The sequence below is a fragment of the Giraffa tippelskirchi genome, chromosome 4, assembly GCF_054371585.1.
Source record: "Giraffa tippelskirchi isolate mGirTip1 chromosome 4, T2T-mGirTip1v1.2.pri, whole genome shotgun sequence".
NCBI classification, from domain to species: Eukaryota; Metazoa; Chordata; class Mammalia; order Artiodactyla; family Giraffidae; genus Giraffa; species Giraffa tippelskirchi.
The window spans coordinates 143,373,504-143,395,982 of NC_137278.1; the positions used below are offsets into that span (position 1 = coordinate 143,373,504).

At 38.1% G+C, this 22,479-nt stretch overlaps 1 protein-coding gene and 1 long non-coding RNA gene across 49 annotated transcripts in view; one reads left to right on the top strand and one right to left on the bottom strand.

The window, feature by feature from the left end:
• CNOT2 (CCR4-NOT transcription complex subunit 2) overlaps window positions 1-17,742 on the bottom strand; it is a 121,073-nt gene extending 103,331 nt beyond the window's left edge. For 47 of the 48 annotated variants that reach the window (XM_081589697.1, XM_081589693.1, XM_081589686.1 and 44 more), the window contains exon 1: window positions 17,695-17,742. Coding sequence is in view for 6 of the 48 variants with exons in the window: in XM_081589699.1 (XP_081445825.1) it covers window positions 17,695-17,699 (5 nt within the window). In the remaining 42 variants the exon portion in view is untranslated. Of the gene's footprint in view, window positions 1-16,835 lie in introns of all 48 variants that reach the window. The other variant, XM_081589683.1, reaches the window with a different exon arrangement.
• A 77-nt stretch (window positions 17,743-17,819) lies between these two features.
• Window positions 17,820-20,095, top strand: LOC145545359 (uncharacterized). The gene is made up of 3 exons (XR_014082022.1): window positions 17,820-17,865; window positions 18,257-18,354; window positions 19,153-20,095. It is a non-coding gene; the product is annotated as an uncharacterized LOC145545359 (long non-coding RNA).
• The last annotated feature ends 2,384 nt before the right edge of the window (window positions 20,096-22,479 follow it).

Genomic DNA, 22,479 nt, shown 5'->3' on the forward strand with positions numbered 1-22,479 from the left:
ATTTGATATAAGCATAATCACTGTTTATGGTCAAATTATAAGTTATATTAGCCTTTTAATTATTTAGGTAAATTTAAAATTATCTTTGGCCACAAATGCACACTACTGATTTAATTTGCTAAAAGCCACATTAACTCCTCAGTTCCAAGGCCAAATAAAAATATTATTGCATTCAACAAACATACAGGGGAATTAAAAATTAATAATCCACAAAGTGAATTATGTCTTAGAAAAGTATATGGTACCTAGTAGGCATTAATTAAAATTTGCTGAATGAATAAACTGTGTGTGAAAAGCACTGCTGCTGCTGCTGCTGCTAAGTCGCTTCAGTTGTGTCTGACTCTGAGCGACCCCACAGACGGCAGCCCACCAGGCTCCTCCCTCCCTGGGATTCTCCAGGCAAGAACACTGGAGTGGGTTGCCATTTCCTTCTCCAATGCATGAAAGTGAAAAGTGAAAGTGAAGTCGCTCAGTCATGTCTGACTCTTAGTGACCCCATGGACTGCAACCTACCAGGTTCCTCCGTCCGTGGGGTTTTCCAGGCAAGAGTACTGGAGTGGGGTGCCATTGCCTTCTCCGTGAAAAGCACTAAACATGACTAAAAAAATACTAGTTTCCTGACTGCTTACTCCCCAAGAGCATACTACTCTTTGAAAAAATTATCCACAATAAGGAAGAGTTGATCTTACTGGTTTTTCCCCCTTCCTTATATTTTACTAGGCTTTCCAAGCTGTTAAAAAAAGTTTTAAGAATTGTCATTTTTATTACAACTTTAATTAGCAGAAACCTACAATTTTGTAACCTAAAGTAAACTAATCAAGACTTTAATCATTTTTACTATATGAAACTTTTTGCAAGCATAAACATGTGTTTCTTCAAGCCACTAATGAAGACTAATAAAAAATACAAAACTGCAACTCTATGGGTAGGCACAATTGTTAGTAGATAAAAAGCAGATGTTAGACATCACCACCCAAGAATCATCACTTGAGTCACTACTACCATTTTTACAAAAGCCAACATACAGTGTTTACATATAACACCCTAAATACAACAGCAATATTGAAGTATAATTACATCCACTTTAGAAAAAAAAGAAAACTGAACTTCAGAAAGCTTAAGTAACTTGCCTATACTTACAGGGTGGGAGAACAAAAACAAGGTTCCATGTCAAAGTCATTTAGCTCTAAACTCTGTACATTTTTCACTATTAAATCACACCTTCACATAATCTACACATAAATTTAAGTCTAGCAATACACACAATCTGGAAGAGATTTTAGCATCCTCAGGATAGAAGATGGAAAAGGAAATGGCAACCCACTCCAGTATATTTGCCTGGAGAATCCCAGGGACTGAGGAGCCTGGTGGGCTGCCGTCTATGGGGTCGCAGAGTCGGACACGACTGAAGCAACTTAGCAGCAGCAGCAGCATGATAGAAGAAGAAATGCAGCAAAATTGTGGAGGAAGGGATACTCACTATACTAAATATCCATTCATTCAATCAATGAATTCAATCAACGTTTTTAGGCCCAGTTAGCACAACAGAAAACCATCCAAAAAAAATGAGTGATTGATACATGAAACACCACCAAAAAAATCAAAATGTTATGCTGAGCAAAATATGTCAGACACAAAAAGAATACATATTGTACAATTCCATTTGTTCAAACCTCTAAAAACAATTCTAATCTACAAGGACAAAAAGCAGATTAGTGGTTTGTCTGTGGCTACAAATAAGGACTGCCTGGAATAATGAACTCTGGGTATGATGGGCATGTTTGTATCTGGACTGTGGTGATGGTTACACAGGTATATAAATTTGTTAAAACTCACTGTGGAAAAAAAAAAACTTAAATGGTGTGCCTTGTATTACATGTAAACTTCCTTGACAAAGTTGACTGAAAAATACAAACAGCAAGAAAAAACCTGAAATTAAAAAATGGTAGTAGTTCCTACAGATATCAAAATGAATATCTTGCCCTGAAAAGGAGCAAAATCTTAATAGGAGATACATGTATACATACACATTTTAAATCTTCCTAAAATGTTTAAGCATGTTTAAGCATTAACATGCTTTAAAAAAATCTTAGTACAATAAACATTTGACAGAAATTAGTTGTAGTAGAACCAGCATCATTAGCTGCCTGGTCGTAACTGTCCTGTCCTCTTACTACAAGATTTATTTTCAGCCAACTAAAGTTTCCTTACTAAGTTATAGTTTTTCTACAAGGAATTTAAATCACACATGAGCCTTCAAATGCCACATATATATTTTTATACTCTACTAACTATATTACATCTTGCTTCCCAATTTAAGAGCTAGTTCTAATACAAGGGCTTGCTTCCCTGGTGGCTCAGACTTTAAAGAATCTACCTGCAATGCAGGGGACACAGGTTTGATTCCTGGGTCGGGAAGATCTCCTGGAGAATCCAGTATTCCTGCCTGGAGAATCCCAAGGACAAATAAGCCTGATGGGCTATAGTCCATGGGGTCTCAAAGAGTTGGACACAACTAAGCAACTAATTCAGACTTAAATTGAAGAAAGTAGGGAAAACCACTAGACCATTCAGGTATGACCTAGAGCAAATCCCTTATGAGTATACAGTGGAAGTGACAAATAGATTTAAGGGACTAGACCTGATAGACAGAGTGCCTGATGAACTATGGACAGAGGTTCGTGACATTGTACAGGAGACAGGGATCAAGAAAATCTCCATGAAAAAGAAATGCAAAAAAGCAAAAAGGCTGTCTGAGGAGGCCTTACAGATAGCTGGGAAGAGAAGAGAAGCGAAAAGCAAAGGAGAAAAGGAAAGATATTACCATCTGAATGCAGAGCTCCCAAGAATAGCAAGGAGAGATAAGAAGCCTTTCCTCAGTGATCAGTGCAAAGAAATAGAGGAAAACAACAGATTGGGAAAGACTAGAGATCTCTTCAAGAAAATTAGAGATACCAAAGGAACATTTCATGCAAAGATAGGCTCGATAAAGGACAGAAATGGTATGGACCTAACAGAAGCAGAAGATATTAAGAAGAGGTGGCAAGAATACACAGAAAAACTGTACAAAAAAGATCTTCATGACCCAGATAACCACGATGGTGTGATCACTCACCTAGAGCCAGACATCCTGGAATGTGAAGTCAAGTGGGCCTTAGAAAGCATCACTACGAACAAAGCTAGTGGAGGTGATGGAATTCCAGTTGAGCTATTTCAAATCCTCGAAGGTGATGCTGTGAAAGTGCTGCACTCGATATGCCAGCAAATCTGGAAAACTCAGCAGTGGCCACAGGACTGGAAAAGGTCAGTTTTCGTTCCAATCCCAAAGAAAGGCGATGCCAAAGAATGCTCAAACTACTGCACAATTGCACTCATCTCACATGCTAGTAAAGTAATGCTCAAAATTCTCCAAGCCAGGCTTCAGCAATACGTGAACCGTGAACTTCCAGATGTTCAAGCTGGTTTTAGAAAAGGCAGAGGAACCAGAGATCAAATTGCCAATATCCGCTGGATCACCGAAAAAGCAAGAGAGTTCCAGAAAAACATCTATTTCTGCTTTATTGACTATGCCAAAGCCTTTGACTGTGTGGATCACAATAAACTGTGGAAAATTCTGAAAGAGATGGGAATACCAGACCATCTGACCTGTCTCTTGAGAAACCTGTATGCAGGTCAGGAAGCAACAGTTAGAACTGGACATGGAACAACAGACTGGTTCCAAATAAGAAAAGGAGTCCGTCAAGGCTGTATATTGTCACCCTGCTTATTTAACTTATATGCAGAGTACATCATGAGAAATGCTGGGCTGGAAGAAACACAAGCTGGAGTCAAGATTGCGGGGAGAAATATCAATAACCTCAGATATGCGGATGACACCACCCTTATGGCAGAGAGTGAAGAAGAACTGAAGAGCCTCTTGATGAAGGTGAAGGAGGAAAGTGAAAAAGTTGGCTTAAAGCTCAACATTCAGAAAACTAAGATCATGGCATCTGGTCCCATCACTCCATGGGAAACAGATGGGGAAACAGTGGAAACAGTGTCAGACTTTACTTTTTTGGGCTCCAGAATCACTGCTGATGGTGACTGCAGCCATGAAATTAAAAGACGCTTACTCCTTGGAAGGAAGGTTATGGCCAACCTAGATAGCATATTTAAAAGCAGAGACATTACTTTGCCAACAAAAGTCCGTTTAGTCAAGGCTATGGTTTTTCCAGTGGTCATGGATGGATGTGAGATTTGGACGGTGAAGAAAGCTGAGCGCCGCAGAATTGATGCTTTTGAACTGTGGTGTTGGAGAAGACTCTTGAGAGTCCCTTGGACTGCAAGGAGATCCAATCAATCCATCCTAAAAGAGATCAATCCTGGGTGTTCATTGGAAGGTCTGATGTTTAAGCTGAAACTCCAATACTTTGGCCACCTCATGCGAATGGTTGACTCATTGGAAAAGACCCTGATGCTGGGTAGGATTGGGGACGGGAGGAGAAGGGGATGACAGAGGATGAGATGGTTGGATGGCATCACCGACTCGATGAACATGGGTTTGGATAGACTCCAGGAGTTGGTGATGGACAGGGAGGCCTGGCGTGCTGCAATTCATGGGGTCGCAGAGAGTCGGGACACGACTGAGTGACTGAACTGAACTGAACTGAACTGAGGCAACTAATACTTTCACTTATTCACTTTCTATAGATATAACAAATGCTTCTTAAGTAAACATAGCAGCTACTCTTAGCATAATTCAGAGCCAGAGAAACATGAACTTCTGGCATTCCAAAAAGACATGGTGCTGTGATTTTAAACTATGTACTCCAACAGTGGGCCATGAAATCAATTCATTGAGGCAAAACTACCATGTTTAAAGATATGATATATAATAGAAAACATCTGAATGCACCTTGCAGTAAGGAAAATATTTTCTGAGATGTGTTGTTCTTTTTTTCTTTCAGTCACATACAGATGCATAAACACTCAACCTGAATCCACACTACCGATACTGGTTTGAGGCGGCAAAAAAGTGAATGCCTCTAGAAATATGGTAGAGCAAGAATAATAGTGTAATGAAAAAGTAGTAAGCTTTGAAGCAAAAAAAACCCAAAAAAAACTCCTAAGTTTTTAATCTTAGTTCTGCTACTCATTACCTATATAAACTTGGAGAAGTGAATTATAGGTTGTCTTATAGAATCTTTATTTAATCAACTATAAAATGAGAAGTATTCAACTAATTTTGTATATATAATAATTGTGAAGAGTACAGATAAGATCATTGTACGGAAAGTAAAAGCCAAAGAACTTTTGATGGCTTTACTAATCTTCCCTGACTTACCTTTAAATAAGTTATCCATCTACCTTTTCTCCATCTGGCTACCTTTCTCCTTTCCCACCACACCCCAGTCACATACACCTCTTGTAATTTTCAATCGTAAGACATCAAATCATAAAACATCCTCTCCCAGGGCATTTACTCCTGTTTTTGTCCCTTCCTGGAACCCCTTTCTCTTGAACATGCATAAGACTGCTCCCCCACTCACATCACCTTCTAGGGGAGGACTTCCATGACCAGGCACTTTAAATATGCATCCCATACATATATATAGTCCAAAGCTCCAATACTTTGGTCACCTGATGAGAAGAGCTGACTCATCAGAAAAGACTCTGACACTGGGAAAGATTGAGGGCAGGAGGACAAGGGAGCAACAGATGATGAGATAGTTGGATGGCATCACCGACTCAATGGACATGATTCTGAGCAAACTCTGGGAGATGGTGAAGGACGGGGAAGCCTGCTGCAGTCCATGGGGTCACAAGAGTCAGACATGACTGAGCGACTGAACAACATATGTTATAGGCTTCAATTTGATATCCATGGATGAATTTGAAAATAATAGGTGGTTTGCTAGTGGAGGGTATGCAAAGTACCATTATATGTTTGCTAACTTTATTTCTGGAAGAAATATCAACAACTTTTATTTGCCAGAAGAAATATCAACAACCTCAGATATGTAGATGATACCACTTTAATGGCAGAAAATGAAGAGCAACTTAAGAGCCTCTTAATGAAGGTGAAAGAGGAAAGTGAAAAAGCTGGCTTAAAACTCAACATTCAAAAAATTAAGATCATGGCATCTGATCCCATCACTTCACAGCAAATAGATGAGGAAAAAGTAGAAACAGTGGCAGATTTTATTATCTTAGGTTCCAAAATCACTGTGGATGGTGACTGCAGCCACAAAATTAAGACACTTGCTCCTTGGAAGAAAAGCTATGGCAAACCTAGATAATATATTGAAGAACAAAGGCATCACTTTGACAACAAGTCTGTCTAGTCAAAGATACGGTTTTCCCAGTAGTCATGTACAGATGTGAGAGTTGGACCATAAAGAAGGCTGAGAGCCCAAGAACTGATGCTTTTCAACTGTGGTGCTGGAGAAGACTCTTGAGAGTCCCTTGGACAGCAAAGAGATCAAACCAGTCAATCCTAAAGGAACTAAACCCCGAGTATTCACTGGAAGGACTGATGAAGCTCAAATATTTTGGCCATCTGATGGGAAGAGCTGACTCACTGGAAAAGACCCTGATGCTGAGAAAGACTAAAGGCAGGAGGAGAAAAGGGTGACAGAGGATGAGATGGTTGGATGACATCATCAACTCAATGGACACAAATCTGAGCAAACTCCAGGAGATAGTAAAGGACAGGAAAGGCTGGTATGCTGTAGTCTATGGGGCTGCAAAGAGTCAAACAAAACATAGTGACTGAACACACAACTTTGTTTCATATTTGTGTAATAATTATTTACTGAAACTATCTCTTAATCACATTTTGAATAAATACTAGACAACTGACAATGTTTATTACATAAATTCTTTAAAAAGAGATTACAAATCAGTAATAGCCCAATTTCCCTGTAACAAAAATGGGAAGAGTGATTGTCTCTAGATGGTTTTTCTCTTTTTATATACTTCTCCAGATTTTCTAAAATTTTCACACTCACTTGTGTTACTTTAATAATAGGGAGTAAACGCAAAAAAAAATTGGAGTGCTTTTTAACACACACACAAACACAGTGAGTGGAAACAACAGATAATGTTCCCCTTCAACACACAATCATTTTCCAAATTCATTACTCTGTGATTCACTTTCCTTACTTTGCTACTTCAGCTACTTAGTACTATTCACTTTCCTTATATGGTATTTATTTTAATACTTCCAAACGCTAAGTACCCAATAGATCTTTAATATTACTCATACACATTACATAATGCAGAGAATATACACCAGTTTCAAGCTACTGCACTGACTTCTTAATGCTCTTAATTATAAATTACAAATGAATTTCATTTATAGGAAAAAACAGCATGATGTTCACAAAGATTTGTTTGGCTAACAATGATAAGGAGAAAACACACAGATTACAAAACCTAAGGGAAAAATATTCTAATTCAAAATCTTTCATCCTTAATGAAGAGGGAATGATGAGAATGGTAGACTTTCTGTCATATATACGTACACTGATGAGAAAGGTAGACTTTCTGTCATATATACGTACACACAGAAAGTATTAGTAATTCAGCATGCAAAAAATATCCAAGTATTAACTGGCCTACTCTGAAACACAGCAGAATCATTTTTGCCCCACTCTTTCAACTCCCCAGTCCGATAGCCAAGTATTTAATTAAATAAAAATAAAGGACAAACCACATGAATACCGAAGTACCACAAGGTAAAACAAGTGAATAAATGAGTAACTGAACCACACAACTTAAGAAACTAGTTTCATTACAACCACTATTAATCAGAACTTTACACTTTCACATGCTTTATAGTTAGCCAAACATTTTTGCTTTTAACATCTCAGTTCTCATCAGCAACATTAGGAGGTAAGTGACTAAAAAGTTGAAGTTATTGAATATTAATCTGCACAGGCACATAGCTAACAAATTCATGGAACCCAGCTAGAATCCATCTTCTGAATCCAAGTGTTGTAGTCTGTTGAAACTAACATATTATCCCTCCATTAAAGATGAGCACATACTCAAACCTTTCTCTACTTCTAAAGAGTAAATGATAGGTGCTATGTTAAGTATTTCTTCTGAACTTCCTCCAGATTTCTGACATAGGAACCAACATTGCTAAGAACCTATTGTCATATGTTTTGCACTGTATTTAACCTTCTGCTGCTGTTGCTGCTAAGTTGCTTCAGTCGTGTCTGACTCTGTGCGACCCCACAGACAGCAGCCCACCAGGCTCCTCTGTCCCTGGGATTCTCTAGGCAAGAATACTGGAGTGGTGTGCCATTTCCTTCTCCATTTAACTTTCTAAATAAGTCTAAAAGAAGATATTTTATTCATTTTAAGGAGATGAAAACTGAAGCACAAAGAAACTTGTTATAGATAACCTGACATAATTCAAGTCCTAAGTGACAGACACAGTATGAGTCCTAAGTCAGTGCTCTCCCTGTTAGACTTATCCCCTTTAGCAAAAGAAATTACTAAATAACTATTATGTGCCATGCACCGTGCCAAATGCTTCAGACAGAGAAATGCTAAGATGGATTTATGTTACCCAAAATATTACATATAACCCTTAACACAATGTCATCTAAACAAAATTCTTGGTAGAAAAAACGTGTAAGAACAAAACTGCACTCTTCTAGTTTACATTTATGAATTCAATACAAAAAGAGCACAGTGCACTCTATGAAATAAATTGTGGCTAATTCTCATTTGCTTCAGAAGCTTATCTTTAACTTGCAACCTCACTCCAAAAAAACAAACAAAAACCCCAAGAGCCTTTATTCATTATATCAACCTTATGAGGTAAATACAGTTTACCAATCCACATTTTCCCAAAGAGAAACCTGAACTTTAGAGAGGATAAGTCACACAGCTAATTAAAAACGTAACTGGTCATTCCAATTCAGGCTGGTGAGTACCAGAGACTTTAACAAAATCATGTAAAATTCCAGCACAATATAACTCTAATAGGAAATAGTTATGATCAGTTCCATTTTATTCAGTCAAAAACTCAACGACAATTAGGCAACCTGGGCAGCTCCAGGCCATCATGTAGAATAACATACCTCTGCTGTGGAAAAAAAAATAAAAAGGTACATAATGCATCCTATCAAAGTAGGAATTTGCTCAAATCGCATTCTTAGGGAATCTTTTTTATTTAAAAACAGTTCATTTGGGCTGTTTTTTAAGATGTCAGAATTAATAATGTTAGCAATCTAAAATAAATTCATAATTTATGTATAGTATTTTGAAAATCACACACACATTACCATTGTAAAATAGGTACTGCTAGAAATACAATATAGGTATAAGTTCCTAAGAATGATTATATCACTAATTTAGACTTTTTTGGTATTCTAATTTACTGAAGTAATGTTAAATTTCATGCCTGCAAACAGAATCAAATAACAACATTCAAACTCTGCCTGCCCTAAAACTTACATAACAAATCCCATTCCATTCATTAACATAAAACTTTTCATTATGGACATTGGTTTATATATATAACAAGTTCTCTGGAAAATAACAAACTACAGAATTTCAAAGTTCTTAATAATTAAAAAATCCTGCCAATATAAATACAGAATACGTTGTATTTAACAGAGAAAAAAAAATCCTTCAAAAACTTCAGAAATACACTGAAACATCAAGTTTGTAATTTAACTATAAATCACCTGTGGAATCTAATATTTCTCCCTGAAGTACAAATTTGATTTTCACTCACATTATTCAAAAAAACTGATTAATTATTCCTCATCATGTAAAAAAAAGTCTCTCACACTATGGCAAATTCATTCCTTCAGTCAACTTCCCATGAGGTCCCAAGATTCAATCAAGTACTACAGATTACTTTGTCATTCTCTAAATCCAGTCTATCCTTCCAGAGGCTTCCTTTTGCAGTGCTGATTCCGTATCCCCCTCCCCCACCTAACTGAACTCCAAATCACCCTTCAGAACCCAGTTCAAACATCACTGACCTGAAACCAACTCTTTCCTTTCCTCAGACAAGGTTGTTCTACTCTAGCATGTATCCACAGCATTCACTACAAAAACTGAACTTCAAGAATTAATTTATTACACCTCTAACAGTTCATGGCACATGGTAATATTTATTGAACTGAACAAGGAAATTTAAGTAAACATGAAAATCATTACTGATTAGTTTCTAAGAAAAGTCTATCAAAATACTGCAACGTCAGAATCTCTTAAATGTTTTGATTATCCTATCCAAACACAAAGTTTTAAGTTTGTTCTCCTTTACAATTTTCCACTAATACAGAGAGATACCCCTCATTCCACCAGGCCCAGAAAACATTATCATGACCTCTTAAATGAAAAGTAATTCCTCATCTCTATAGTTCTTCATAAAATATAAGCTACCGGGTCTATCAAAACATTTTCAGCAGGTGGAAGACAAAGATTTACGTCTGAATCATCACTTTTTCCCTTTCGAGTTTTCCCCTATTTATGCAGAAAGCACCAAGTAACTACTGATGAAATTCCTTGTTTTCATCAAACATGAAAAACTTGACTCTATTTCAGGGTCTTCTTTCTGCATGGAAAAATGTTGCCCAGATTTTTGCATGGCTGTCTCCTTTCTCACTTTCTGTTCAAAAGCTACCATCAGAGGTCTTCCCCTCATTACCCTACTTACTCAAAATAGTCTCCTCCTTCCATCCATAACCAATTGCTGTAACTGCACCCCCCTTTATCTTCTTCATCATAATTGCCATCCTCTGAAATTGTGTTTGTTTACTATCTGTCTCCCCACCTAAGATGTTAGTTCCATGAAGGCAGAGACTTGTCCTGTTTACCATCATATATTACCCAGCACTTACTGTAATATGTAGAAGAGAATAAACACTCAAAATTATTAAAGGATTTAGTTGAAAATGTCTACTCAAAAACAAGCAAAAGCAAATTCTATGAGAGAGGACAAAGTCTTGATTTTTTAAAAATATATAATTGTAGGTTGGAAGTGACTGTACATCAAGTTCAGCGGTTTTCAAACTATGCTTGAAACATCTTAATACAATCAGAGGACAAATTTCCTGACACGCTGGACTATGTATAACTATTCTACACATATATATCTATTTTAGGATGTGTGACTCATAAACATACATAACATACAGAACACAAAAGTGCATCAAGTATCAAATTTGAAATTTGGTGACTGTAATCTGTTCTGTCCGGTTAAATAGTTTTGCTATAGACCTCAAAGTTTGGCCTGGCATGTCAATGAATATATGTACAATTTCTCTTAAGTGTGCATAGATTAGAAAGGTTCTATGGCTCTGAAATTTTTCTAACGTAAGGCCAGACATGCTCACTCATAAAATTATAAAAACAATACCTTTAAAGCACTATTTCGTGTATTACTAAATCAAGACAACATTCAACACACGATCTCCTCAAAAAATAATTGTGCAATAATAAGTAAACTTGTAAAATGTGGTGTCTGTGATACAGTATTATTACTTACTCTCATTATAACACAGGATTATTATTAAAAGTTTTGGTGCTTCTTGAATATGTTTATCATTTTTTAAAATGTGAGCAGCTACTGTGTTCTGCCAAAAAGTCACTTGAAACACAAATTTCCTAATACTTCTCTTTCAAATTTCCATATTAAATGATCCTGAATCTTCAGGATGATCAGTTAAAAACAAAAACAAACCTTCTACTTACACCTACTTGATTTGATAAATCAGGATTTTCCCTATAGAGCAGCATTAAATTAAGTGAGAGAGATATTAGATGCTAGGTTCAATCTAAGGATAAAATGGCCTTCAAAATTCCCAATTACTAATTTTCATGCTAATCAAAACAATTTGACTGTTCTATCATTAAGGTAATGTTAAAATTTAACCTTATTAAAAAGTTTAAACTTATTTTAACACTTAACATTAAAATGACACTATAAAATTACAGTGGTGTATTATTAAAGTGCTTTGCAGACTACCAAGTATTTTTTTTTTTTACGTACATATTAAGTAGTAAAACAAAGTCAAAAGGAATGAGGTCCTTTGAACAGCATGGTAAATTTAGTGATTATTATTATTTTACCAACCTATGAAGGACTCTTACAAACAGAAAATTAAGTACAAAACTTGTATGAATAGCATCATAATCTATAATGTAAAAAGTTAATATAAAAACACACTCTTGCCAGATATGACACAAAACCAAATGTTCCTCTCCCAAACACACTGTATTATTAATACTTGATCAGTCATTACATTTTGTCCAGATGTTGATACAAAATGGTTATGTTTCAACATCCAAAAATATAAATGGAAAACGATATATCAATATGTTTGAAAACAGGCAAACTATTCACTGTTACCTAAACTGCCAGAACACAAATTTTTCTCTTATTTTATCATTTCTTGGCAAAGTAAATATGTACTGTGTGTGCATTCTCATCTACTTTAACATAAGGAAAGACATTTCAATTCAGTAAAAGAACAGAAAAAACTGGTGTCACAAGTACTAGAACAAATTCTCTCTCTCTGTATCTTTCATAGCTTTTTGTCATTAAAAAGTCAATGAAAAATACATAGGCAAATGAGACATTTCTAAGATCTTGAGTCAAATGTTAACATCTCCAGTAAATGCAATTCTGGAAGTCATTTACTGTTTTGATTTCTATAGCTCAAAAAATGGACACAAAATTGGTGCACAATCTCTTATTCAAACCCTTAAAGGCCAGATATTTCTCAGAACTGGAATTTGTCAGATCTTAGAAAGTTAAGATAGCATATATATCATATATGACCTAAAACTTCACAGGGTTGCCTAGGCAGCACTTGCAATCAAATACATTAATATTTCTACATAAAAATGGAAAATCAGGTTAAGACAGATAGACTATGATTAGGCTACTAGTTTCAGTTGGAATTTGCCATCACGTTTGCTTTTTTTAAAAAGTCCGTTTTTAGAGCTTTTTGAAATTTAGACAGCCAATAAAAATACATTAAATCATCTCACCCAATTTTCATAAGGAGAATGGTATTCAAAAACTAGAGAACTCTTATTTTGTACTAGGCACTGGGCCAGGCATTAGGAGTAAAAAGGTGGAGAAAGGGGAGGACATAGAATCTAACTTCAAAAAGCCCAAATCTAACAGTATCTCACAGTTAAGCAACTGTAAATATATATTATGGGGTAAATACAAAATATCTCCCTCAAGCACTGACCTTAATCATACAATACAGCAAGACATGTAGACCTAGATACCATAAGAAACATTCTGCTACTTTTTAAGTCCTGTTCTTACTCCACACACATTTCTCTTAGAAGCTTGTTATCTAGTTTCCCATAGGTTATTACGAAGCAAAACTGTAAGAAACAATTCAAGGAAGCAAAGGAATACAGGATGCCCTTCTTCCCCATCCCCTTTTCCAATCTTCTTCCAACGTGTGGACTGGGAAACGGCACAATGACAGCACTAAATGTCAAGTGACAATCTGGCACCAGTTCAGTTTATTGTATATTTATTGATAAGGAAGTATTACACACTTAGAAGGTACTAGAGATGTAAACATAAGTAAGACAAAGCCCTCTCAGGTGCTTACAATCCAGTGGAGGTTATTATGGATGGTGGGGATGGACAGTAAATTACAATACAGTGTGACACACTCAATAATAGAAATCTGAGGAATAAAAGCAGTACAGCAGAAGGATTGGGAAATCAGGAAAGATTTCATTAAGAAAGTGACACTATAGGTTCATTAAGAAAGTGGCACTATGTAGTTTTGAAAAATAAAGTTTGTCAAACAACAGAGAAGTGATAGTAAAAATATCACCACCACTATCCCATTCAAGCCCCACATAAAAACATAAGCATGAAAGCAAAAAAAAAAAAAGCACAAGGAAGTTGGGGAGGGTGAGGGTAGGGGGGACACCTTCAGGGTAAGTGGCAAATATGTCCAAAATATCAAGCTATATCTAAACAGACTTAGATCCCCAGTCTAAATATATACAAACCATTAAAGTGTATCTAGAAAAATTTTTTGTTTTTTTTTTCCTTAGATAATTTATTTTGCATCTCATGATTATATAAGCTATGAGGTCTTACCAAAAAACAAAACACTATAAAACATTTTATTAATTCATAGTATAGCATACCCCCATGCGATAATACCAAGAGATTATCATCTGTATTTCAGAGAACTATCAGAAAAAATAAACCACTAGGAATTTTTTCCAGGTCATTTCTAATAGTACAGACAAAGTAAATAAATAAACAAGCCATATCAGCACGAGCTGTATCAGATTTGTCACGAGAGGAGTTTTAAGAGTTTAAAAAAGGATGTCAAACAGAAAAACTAAAGCAAAGAAGGAAAAAAATATATATAAATATATATATATAAAAATCAAAGAAAGAAAAGTTCAATGAAAAAAACCAAGGTAAAAATTATATAATTTTTACAACTCATTAGTCTATTCTATTTGTTTTCAAAAGTAGACTTCCTAAACAGACACCGATTTTATTACAGATATTTCAAAAAAAAATCTAGTGAAAGTCACAAGGAAATTCTATTCCTTTAAGCATTAGGGGTAGAAATCATCCATAGTTAAGGAAGAACAATCACACCTATCATCAACCAGAATGATTCCTTTATCATCAATACTATGATATCAGTAGTATGTGTGATTCTATTCCAACATTACAGTGCAACTCAGTTTAACTCTGTCTCTAAAGCTGCCCTACCTGGTACCTTGGTTTCTTTTGCTTCCTGTCAGTCACAACATCTACTAGAAGTCTAAGTAACAAACAAAATCTTAGTAGTATCGTTTCCTAAGATTGTATCACTATTTGCATAAGTTGTTCTCAAATGCCTATTAAGCAAGTACATGGAAAGTTTGCTTTTAAATATGTAATTATAATAGAATGAACTTTCTACAGTTAAAAATGTTAAGACAATTAAAAAATACTGTTTAACACAGCTTTTAAAGAGCAAAAAAAAAAAAAGTTGACTTATTTTTACCTATCTAGTAATGTCTAGTATTATTTCACATGTAAACATGAAGCATACTTATTTTCCCACATTATTAGAAAATCTTATGAAGCATATTTTTGAGTGAAAAGGTAAACTTATAATTTCCCAGAGGTTGCAAGATTCTGCAAATGGGGCTTCCCTTGTGGCTCAGCTGGTAAAGATTCTGCAAAGGTCTTTCAAAATACAAATACTTTTAATACCAGTATCTACTGAAGAGATTAAAAACCAAAACAACTGGGTTAGAAGCACTTCTAATAAAATCTACTCATAAATCTAGGTATTTAATTACTTTTGAACAAAGAATTTTCAGATTATAACTAACTGTGAAGTATCTCTGAGAAATCAGAGAGTAAATTAAATATCCAAAATTATTAAGTAAAAACATAGATAACTAGCTCTCTTGGGGAGGAATATCATTCTGAAGTTTATTTTATCTTCAAGATCAAGTAATTCAAAATGGAACGGAACATAAATCACTCATGCATTATGCCCTCATTTTTCTGCCACATAAATTTACTTTAAAACTAAAGTATTACAGAAACTAAAAATCTTTAAAAGGTTGTATCTGTTGGTTGGTTAAATATATAAGCAATTCTAATTCCCCAAGAGTATCAGATTAGGTTACAGATATCTTTATACAGTATACTTATAATAAAAGAGTTCTGCCAAACAATGATGCACACATTATTTTTATTGATGCAGCATTAATCAAGATGCCAAAATGTGAGTTTCTCAATTTCTATCTAAAATACAAAGTAATCACAGAAGTCACTGCACTTCAAGCCCTCAAGCGGGGAAAAAATGAGAGAAAAGAACCTTTTTAAAACTAAATGAAGATCTTACAAAGTCAAGAAACAAGTGGGGCACAAGTTGTCTTCTTTTTACATGTATCTTGTATTTTTCCTTTAGGTTTAATATTACACAAGAACTACAAACTGAAGAGATGTTCAACATGACAAAGTTAACTAAAGATCTTGATCCACTAAGAAGTATTTCAGGAAAAGAGATCTGAATGTACACATCAAACCGTCTGAATGCAGCCATTTAGTCATTTCAGACCACTGCTATCCTTAACCAACTCCTTACACCTAGGATAAAGTTATCTTCCAAAGTTGCAAGAGAGACGGTTCACCGGTAACACGTTTGAGAAATAACTTGTCAAATATACTAAGTATTTCCAAACAACATAAACCCAGTATGTAAACAAATATTTTCAAATTTCTATCCTCTGCCTCCATATTTATTACTCCCACTTAAGTTGTTTTAAGGGGTAAATAAAGCTGCACTTACGATTCCAGAGGTCTAGAAATTCCTAATATCAAGCATGACAGAAAATTTGTTCAGCTTTGAACTCTAAATTCAAGCAAGGCCTCCCTCGTGACAGATTCTAACTAGGTACTTCCTACCATTTCACCAAGAATCCAAGGGTTGCTATCAATGTATTTAATTATTAGAAAACGACCAGAAGATTAAGAAAGGAGTAGGATTCTCTGACCAAGAGTTTTATGAAACAAAATGTATTGCATTCGGTCTTCTGGATGTTAAAAACTGAAGCCATCTGCTCGGATTCTAAGGGAGTTGATGCTTAGTTTCTTTTCAAGAGGGTGGCACCCGCATGTAAGACTTTTATGGTTGTAATATCGTACCCACAGGGCCTGGGATAAATGCAAATTCTAAGACCTTGGAAATGTTCTCATTAAAAACAAAAACAAAAAAACTCATATTCGCTAGGGACCACAGTTACCAAGAGTTAGAGGCTTTCTCTCCTAAACGGACCAGAGTCTGAATTAAGAACTAAGTTTTAACCCTACTCACTTCTTCCGTGAAACTTTTCAGTTAGACTCAAGACAGCCAAAGGTGGAGAGGCCCCAGCGGAAGTAGAAACCTAGGGCCAGCAACTTCACAGACCGAGGCGTTTCGGGTTCCTCCGCCGCCCCAGGACTCTCCGCACTCAGTCACTACCAGACTACGGAAGCTTCACCCTCCGGGTGCGGAAGCAGAGGAAGCATCACAGTTGCACTCCTCCTTCCACCATCCACAGCCTTCAGTACCCCAGGGCCTGGCAGCTCCTGAGACCCGTTAGCCAGTCCAGGGTCCCCCATCTTTCACATATACATACACAGAAACACACACAAGTTGCAGATGATGTACGTGTATTGAGAGAATGTGAACTGCCAAAGACCGGGGCAACTGCTGGGAAGGCGGCAGAGCCGTCGAAAGCGGGCCCAGGGTCCTTGGCCACCGCCGCTGTCGCCTTCTCTTCTTCCCCAAGAAGCAGCGCGGCGGAGGCTTCTCCGTGCTGGCGGGAGCCCGGGGAAGAGGAGTCTGGGGGGAGCCCCAGAGCCAGCCGAAGGGACCGGGCCTAGGATCTAGAACTGCCGCTGCAGCTACCCGACTACAGCGACGCTTTACGTCCCGTCCACCACCCTCCCCATACACACCCCCTCCCTCCCTCCACCGCCACCACCCCCCCTTCCCCGCCCGCTCCGCTCTCCCTCTCTCGATTGGAGCCGAGACAAAAGCAACGGGAAGCGGCGGGCCGGGACGCTGCCCGCGGACACCGGGCGCGACCGGCCCGGCCCCGAGGCATTCCCCCGCCTTGCGAGGGCCCCGAATCCGCCGCTCCCGCCGCGCGCCCCGCTGCCAGACTTCCGAAAATTTGCCAAAAACTCACCGCATGAATTTTCTTGTCCCGCGGATCCAAGATGGCGACGTATCCACCGCGGAGGCTGCTGGGAGCAAGACCTTTACCCTCTGACCCCCGCCGTGACCCCCGCCGTTCCGACTTCCCTCCAGGCTGCGGCGGAAGGTGGGAGCGGCGATTGCGTACCGGACAGAGTTGGGGGTGGGTAGACTGCTTCTCGCGCTTTGGAGAGGGGACTCGGAGGGGCCCTTCACCCCCTCGCTTTCCTGCTTGCGGCCCACACCTTCTCTCTCACCGACTCACCGGGAGGCTCGTAGCTTCTCCGCAGCCGTTACAGCGAGTAGGAACTCTGCTGTCGCTAGACTCCCCTGGGTCAGGTTGCTTCGCGCAGGCCACGGGCCCTAGGTCCGGGGAGGATCGCGGGGTCCAGGGGCGGGGAATGGTGAGGTGGCGTCGGTCCGCCCTTCCCGGGGACTCGGAACGTGTTTGTGTTTGTGTTCCGCCCCCCGCCCCCGTCGTCTACCTCGTACCGGCCCTCCCTCCCTCCGCTCCCTGAAACGCCTCTGATCGCTGTCCAGTTTTCTTCCTTCAGACCCCGAAACCTCCGGTGCTTGTGCACGCACTTCCAGGGACCAGCAGCACGTCACCATCACTTTTTGAGAAGTGAGTGATCGTCAGCCGAAACCGTTGGTATTGTAACTCATCACGCTTCCTATTTTATTATTTTTTTTTCACTTGTTAGGAGGGAGCATATTGGGGGATGGGGCAGGTTTTTAAAACTCTGTTGGGTGAGCTTTCCTGAATCAGATTTATAGCATTTTCTCACTCTCACTCCCCAATGCCCACGTAAGCTGGAGTGACTGCCTGGGCTATCAGCAAGACCATCTGAAATTACGGTGGCTTTTTTGGAAACTTCAGCAGAGTCTCTGCTTCCCAGAAAAATAATTGTTACTCAAAGTAAAATTAGTTTTATTTTCTTTGAAATAATAACTCTCTCTCTATTCGTTTGTATTTTGCTCAACTCGTCCCTTTTGCTTGATATTTTTGGACCTGAAAAAGAGCCTCTGCATGTGTATTAGGAATCGTATAGTTTCATAAAGTGAAAATTGTTACTTCCTTTCTAGTTGAGTAATAGAATTTACTAATGTAAAGTACACGTCATTTGGAGTAAATAAAGTTTCTACTTTCCTTGTTTTGTTTCTTTTATAAAATCATCCTTCCAAAAACTCACTGTAATCCAATTTAAAATTTATAACTGAAGGGAAAGGGACATCTTTCAGTCAAAAATATCAGGAAAAATAAGCGTACTGTGAAATGATAGATGACTTCTATGTTCATAAGGTACCAAGTGTTTCGATGAATTAGTAGATACTGTGTGAGTTTATTTAAACTCTTAGGTGATGGCTGATGATGTAGCCAGTAGAAAATATTTTGCCTGGTTGTTCATTTTATTAAACACTCTGCTTCATTGTGTTTTTTTTACTTCAGGAAAATTCAAGAAGGAGCAAAGCTTCTTACGTCCTTCCCTCCCTTTTTCCTCCCTTTCCCCTAACAGTTCCTTCCTGCCTCTTCAGCTTTCTCTTCAACTATGTAAGATGGTGTGTTAAAAGATTAAATACCTTTAAGTATATGTGATACACATTAATACATATGTCTGAGCTTTTTAATTTAGCTATTCATAAATTGAAAGTCTAACTGATATTTGGAATTGCAAGATAAAATGAGAAAAGTTGGATGGATATGTGTATGGTAACATAAGTATCAGTTTGATTTATATAGTAAATATTGTTGTTAAGTCGTACTGACTCTTGTGATCTCAAGGACTGTAGCCTGTTAGGCTCCTCTGTTCCTGGGATTTCCCAGGCAGGAATACTGGAATTGGTTCCCATTTCCTTCTCCAGGGGATCTTCCTGACTCGGGGATCGAATCCGCATCTCCTGAATGGGCAGGCTGATTCTTTACCACTGAGCCACCAGGGAAGCCCAGTAAAGAGCATGTGTGTGCACATACATATGTGCATAGGACTTTGTTAAAGCCAAAAAATGACCCTTATTTGTATCATCCCATATTTACTCAAAGCACAAGTTTTAAATGGTATAAACTTTGGGTGAAATTGAAGAAATCACTTACAAAAGGAGGCAGGTCTAATTTGAGGGTTTTATTACCTTGGATATTTTACTGGCAAATATAGAATAACAGACATTTTCATCTTAAATGTGTATGGTAGCAGTGTTAGGGGAAAATACCTTGATACTATTGTTTTCTTGAGAACATATTTGTTTATGATAAATCTGCTTTAAGCCTTGCTGAAGAACCAGTTTAAAATTGTTCTATTAGTGCTGTCCAATCTTTTATTGATAAATTTGTAAAATTTGTGTAATACCTACCTCAGGGGTCAGTTCTAGATAATAAATAAGCCAACGTTTGCCAAGGGCTTGTATTTATGGCTTTCTAATAAGCACTCTTAAGTGGTACATTTTTAACATTGTCCTGTTGCTTCCAAAAGTTTTGTCTTTATTGCTAATGTTGATAAATTCTGCCCACTTGGTAGGTTGTGAGGTGTTTTTTTTTTTAAAACTATTCACTTTGATAGATTGTCTTACTTGAAAAATAGCCCATACTGAGTGTGTGTTTTGTGTGTTTTTGAAACATAAGATGCATCATATAGAAAAATTGCTGATTTGGATTGAGAAAAAAGTTCCTTAAGGGAAGAATGTATGCATGCATGCTAAGTTGCTTCAGTCGTGGCCAGCTTTTTGATCCCATTGACTGTAGCCCGCCAGTCTCCTTTGTCCATCGGATTCTCCAGGCAAGAATACTGGAGTGGGTTGCCATGCCCTCCTCTAGGAGATCTTCCCGACCCAGGAACTGAATCCACGTCTCCTGTCTTGCCTCCTGCATTACCCCTTGCGCCATCTGGGAAACCCTATACATGACCATTAATAGTTGTCCCTCATAGTTCAGTTGGTAAAGAATCTGCCTGTGCAATGCAGGAGACCCTGGTTTGATTCCTGGATTGGGAATATCCGCTGGAGAAGGAATAGGCTACCCGCTCCAGTATTCTTGAGCTTACCTTGTGGCTCAGCTGATAAAGAATATGCCTGCGATGCGGGTGACCTGGGTTTGATCCTTGGGTTGGGAAGATCCCTTGGAGAAGGGAAAGGCTACCCACTTCAGTCTTCTGGCCTGGAGAATTCCATGGATTATATAGTCTATGGGGTCACAAAGAGTCAGACACGACTGAGCAACTTTCGCTTTCACATTAATAGTTGTAGAAAAGGGAGACCTCCGATTGTTTAAAAGGTATAGACATTACTGAAAATCTTACCGTGGCAAAAAAATAAGAAAGACGGGTATCTCAAAATTAACATGTGCTGAAGCAAAGCATTTGAATCCAAGCTTTTCCTGTAGTCTTCCTGATTTCCACAAACAGTATTCCCAACAGTTCACTCACTTGCTCGAGCGAAATAGTAGGAATCTTCTGTGATTCCTCTCACTCTACTTATCAGTCAGTATCATTTCAGCTCTTCCTTGTATTTATTGTGCCTTCAACCACATCACGTGTGATGCTACCACCCTGTCCGAGCCACCATCATCGCTTACACAGCAATATCCAACTGTTTCTGATTCCATTTTTCCTTGTACTTTTAAACCATTCTCTAGAAACCAACCAGAGTGACCATTTTAAAAAACTTGATTCGATTATGTTACTCACTTGTTTAAAAGCCTCCAATGATTTCCCTGAAATAGAATAAAGTCCAATTTCCTTACCATGGCCTTTAAAACTGCATAATCTGACTAATTCTCCAAACTCGTCTTATCCTCACCCTTCTCATTGCCTCCTTTCTGTTTCTGTCATGTACCAAGCTTTTTCCAGTCTGTAGCAAAGACTGTTGTCCCCTAAAATTTCTTTTTTTTTTTTATAGTTAATAGACATGGACATAATGGGCGTCTGGAATAAAGACTTATTTTCTAGCCTCGTGTAGCTGTGTGGTAGTTCTGGCCAATAGAGTATAAGCAGGTATATGTGACTCCCTTCCAAAACTGTTCTTAAAAGGTAGCTGCTGCACACCTTCAGTCCTTTTCTTTCTTTTTATATCCTGCATCCTGGAATATAGATGTGACAGCCATTTGGCATATGCAAGCTCCCTTTTCCTAGAGGGATGGCAGGACCTCAGCCGGGTGAAAATGTGGGTCCTTGAGATCTTTGTAGAGTACTATATCAGCCCTTACTCCTTATGTACAGGTACTGATGTGAGGAAAATGTAAACTTTTCTTGCTAAAGCCACTATTTCAGTTTAGTCACTCAGTCGTGTCCAACTCTGCGACCCCATGGACTGTAGCATGCCACGTTTCCCTGTCCATCACCAACTCCCCCAGCTTGCTCAAACTCATATCCATCGAGTCAATGAGGCCATCCAACCATCTCATCTTCTGTTGCCCCTTCTGTCTTCAATCTTTCCCAGCATCAGGGTCTTTGCTAAAGAGTTAGTTCTTCGCATCAGGTGGCCTAAGTATTAGAGTTTCAGCTTCAGCATCAGTCCTTCCAGTGAATATTCAGGACTGATTTCCTTTAGGATCTCCTTGCAGTCCAAGGGACTCACTCAAGAGTCTTCTCCAACACTATAATTCAAAAGCCACTATTTAGGGCATCTTATTCTCAGTTGAACTGATACTCCATCTCAAAACCTGTGCACTTCGAATTTTTTTTCTGTCTGAGGTGTGTTTTCTGTATGTCTGTCTGGCTAACTCATTCTCATCCATCAACTTTTAATTCAGATATCATTTCTGACCAGCATTCCCTGGCCTCTGTAT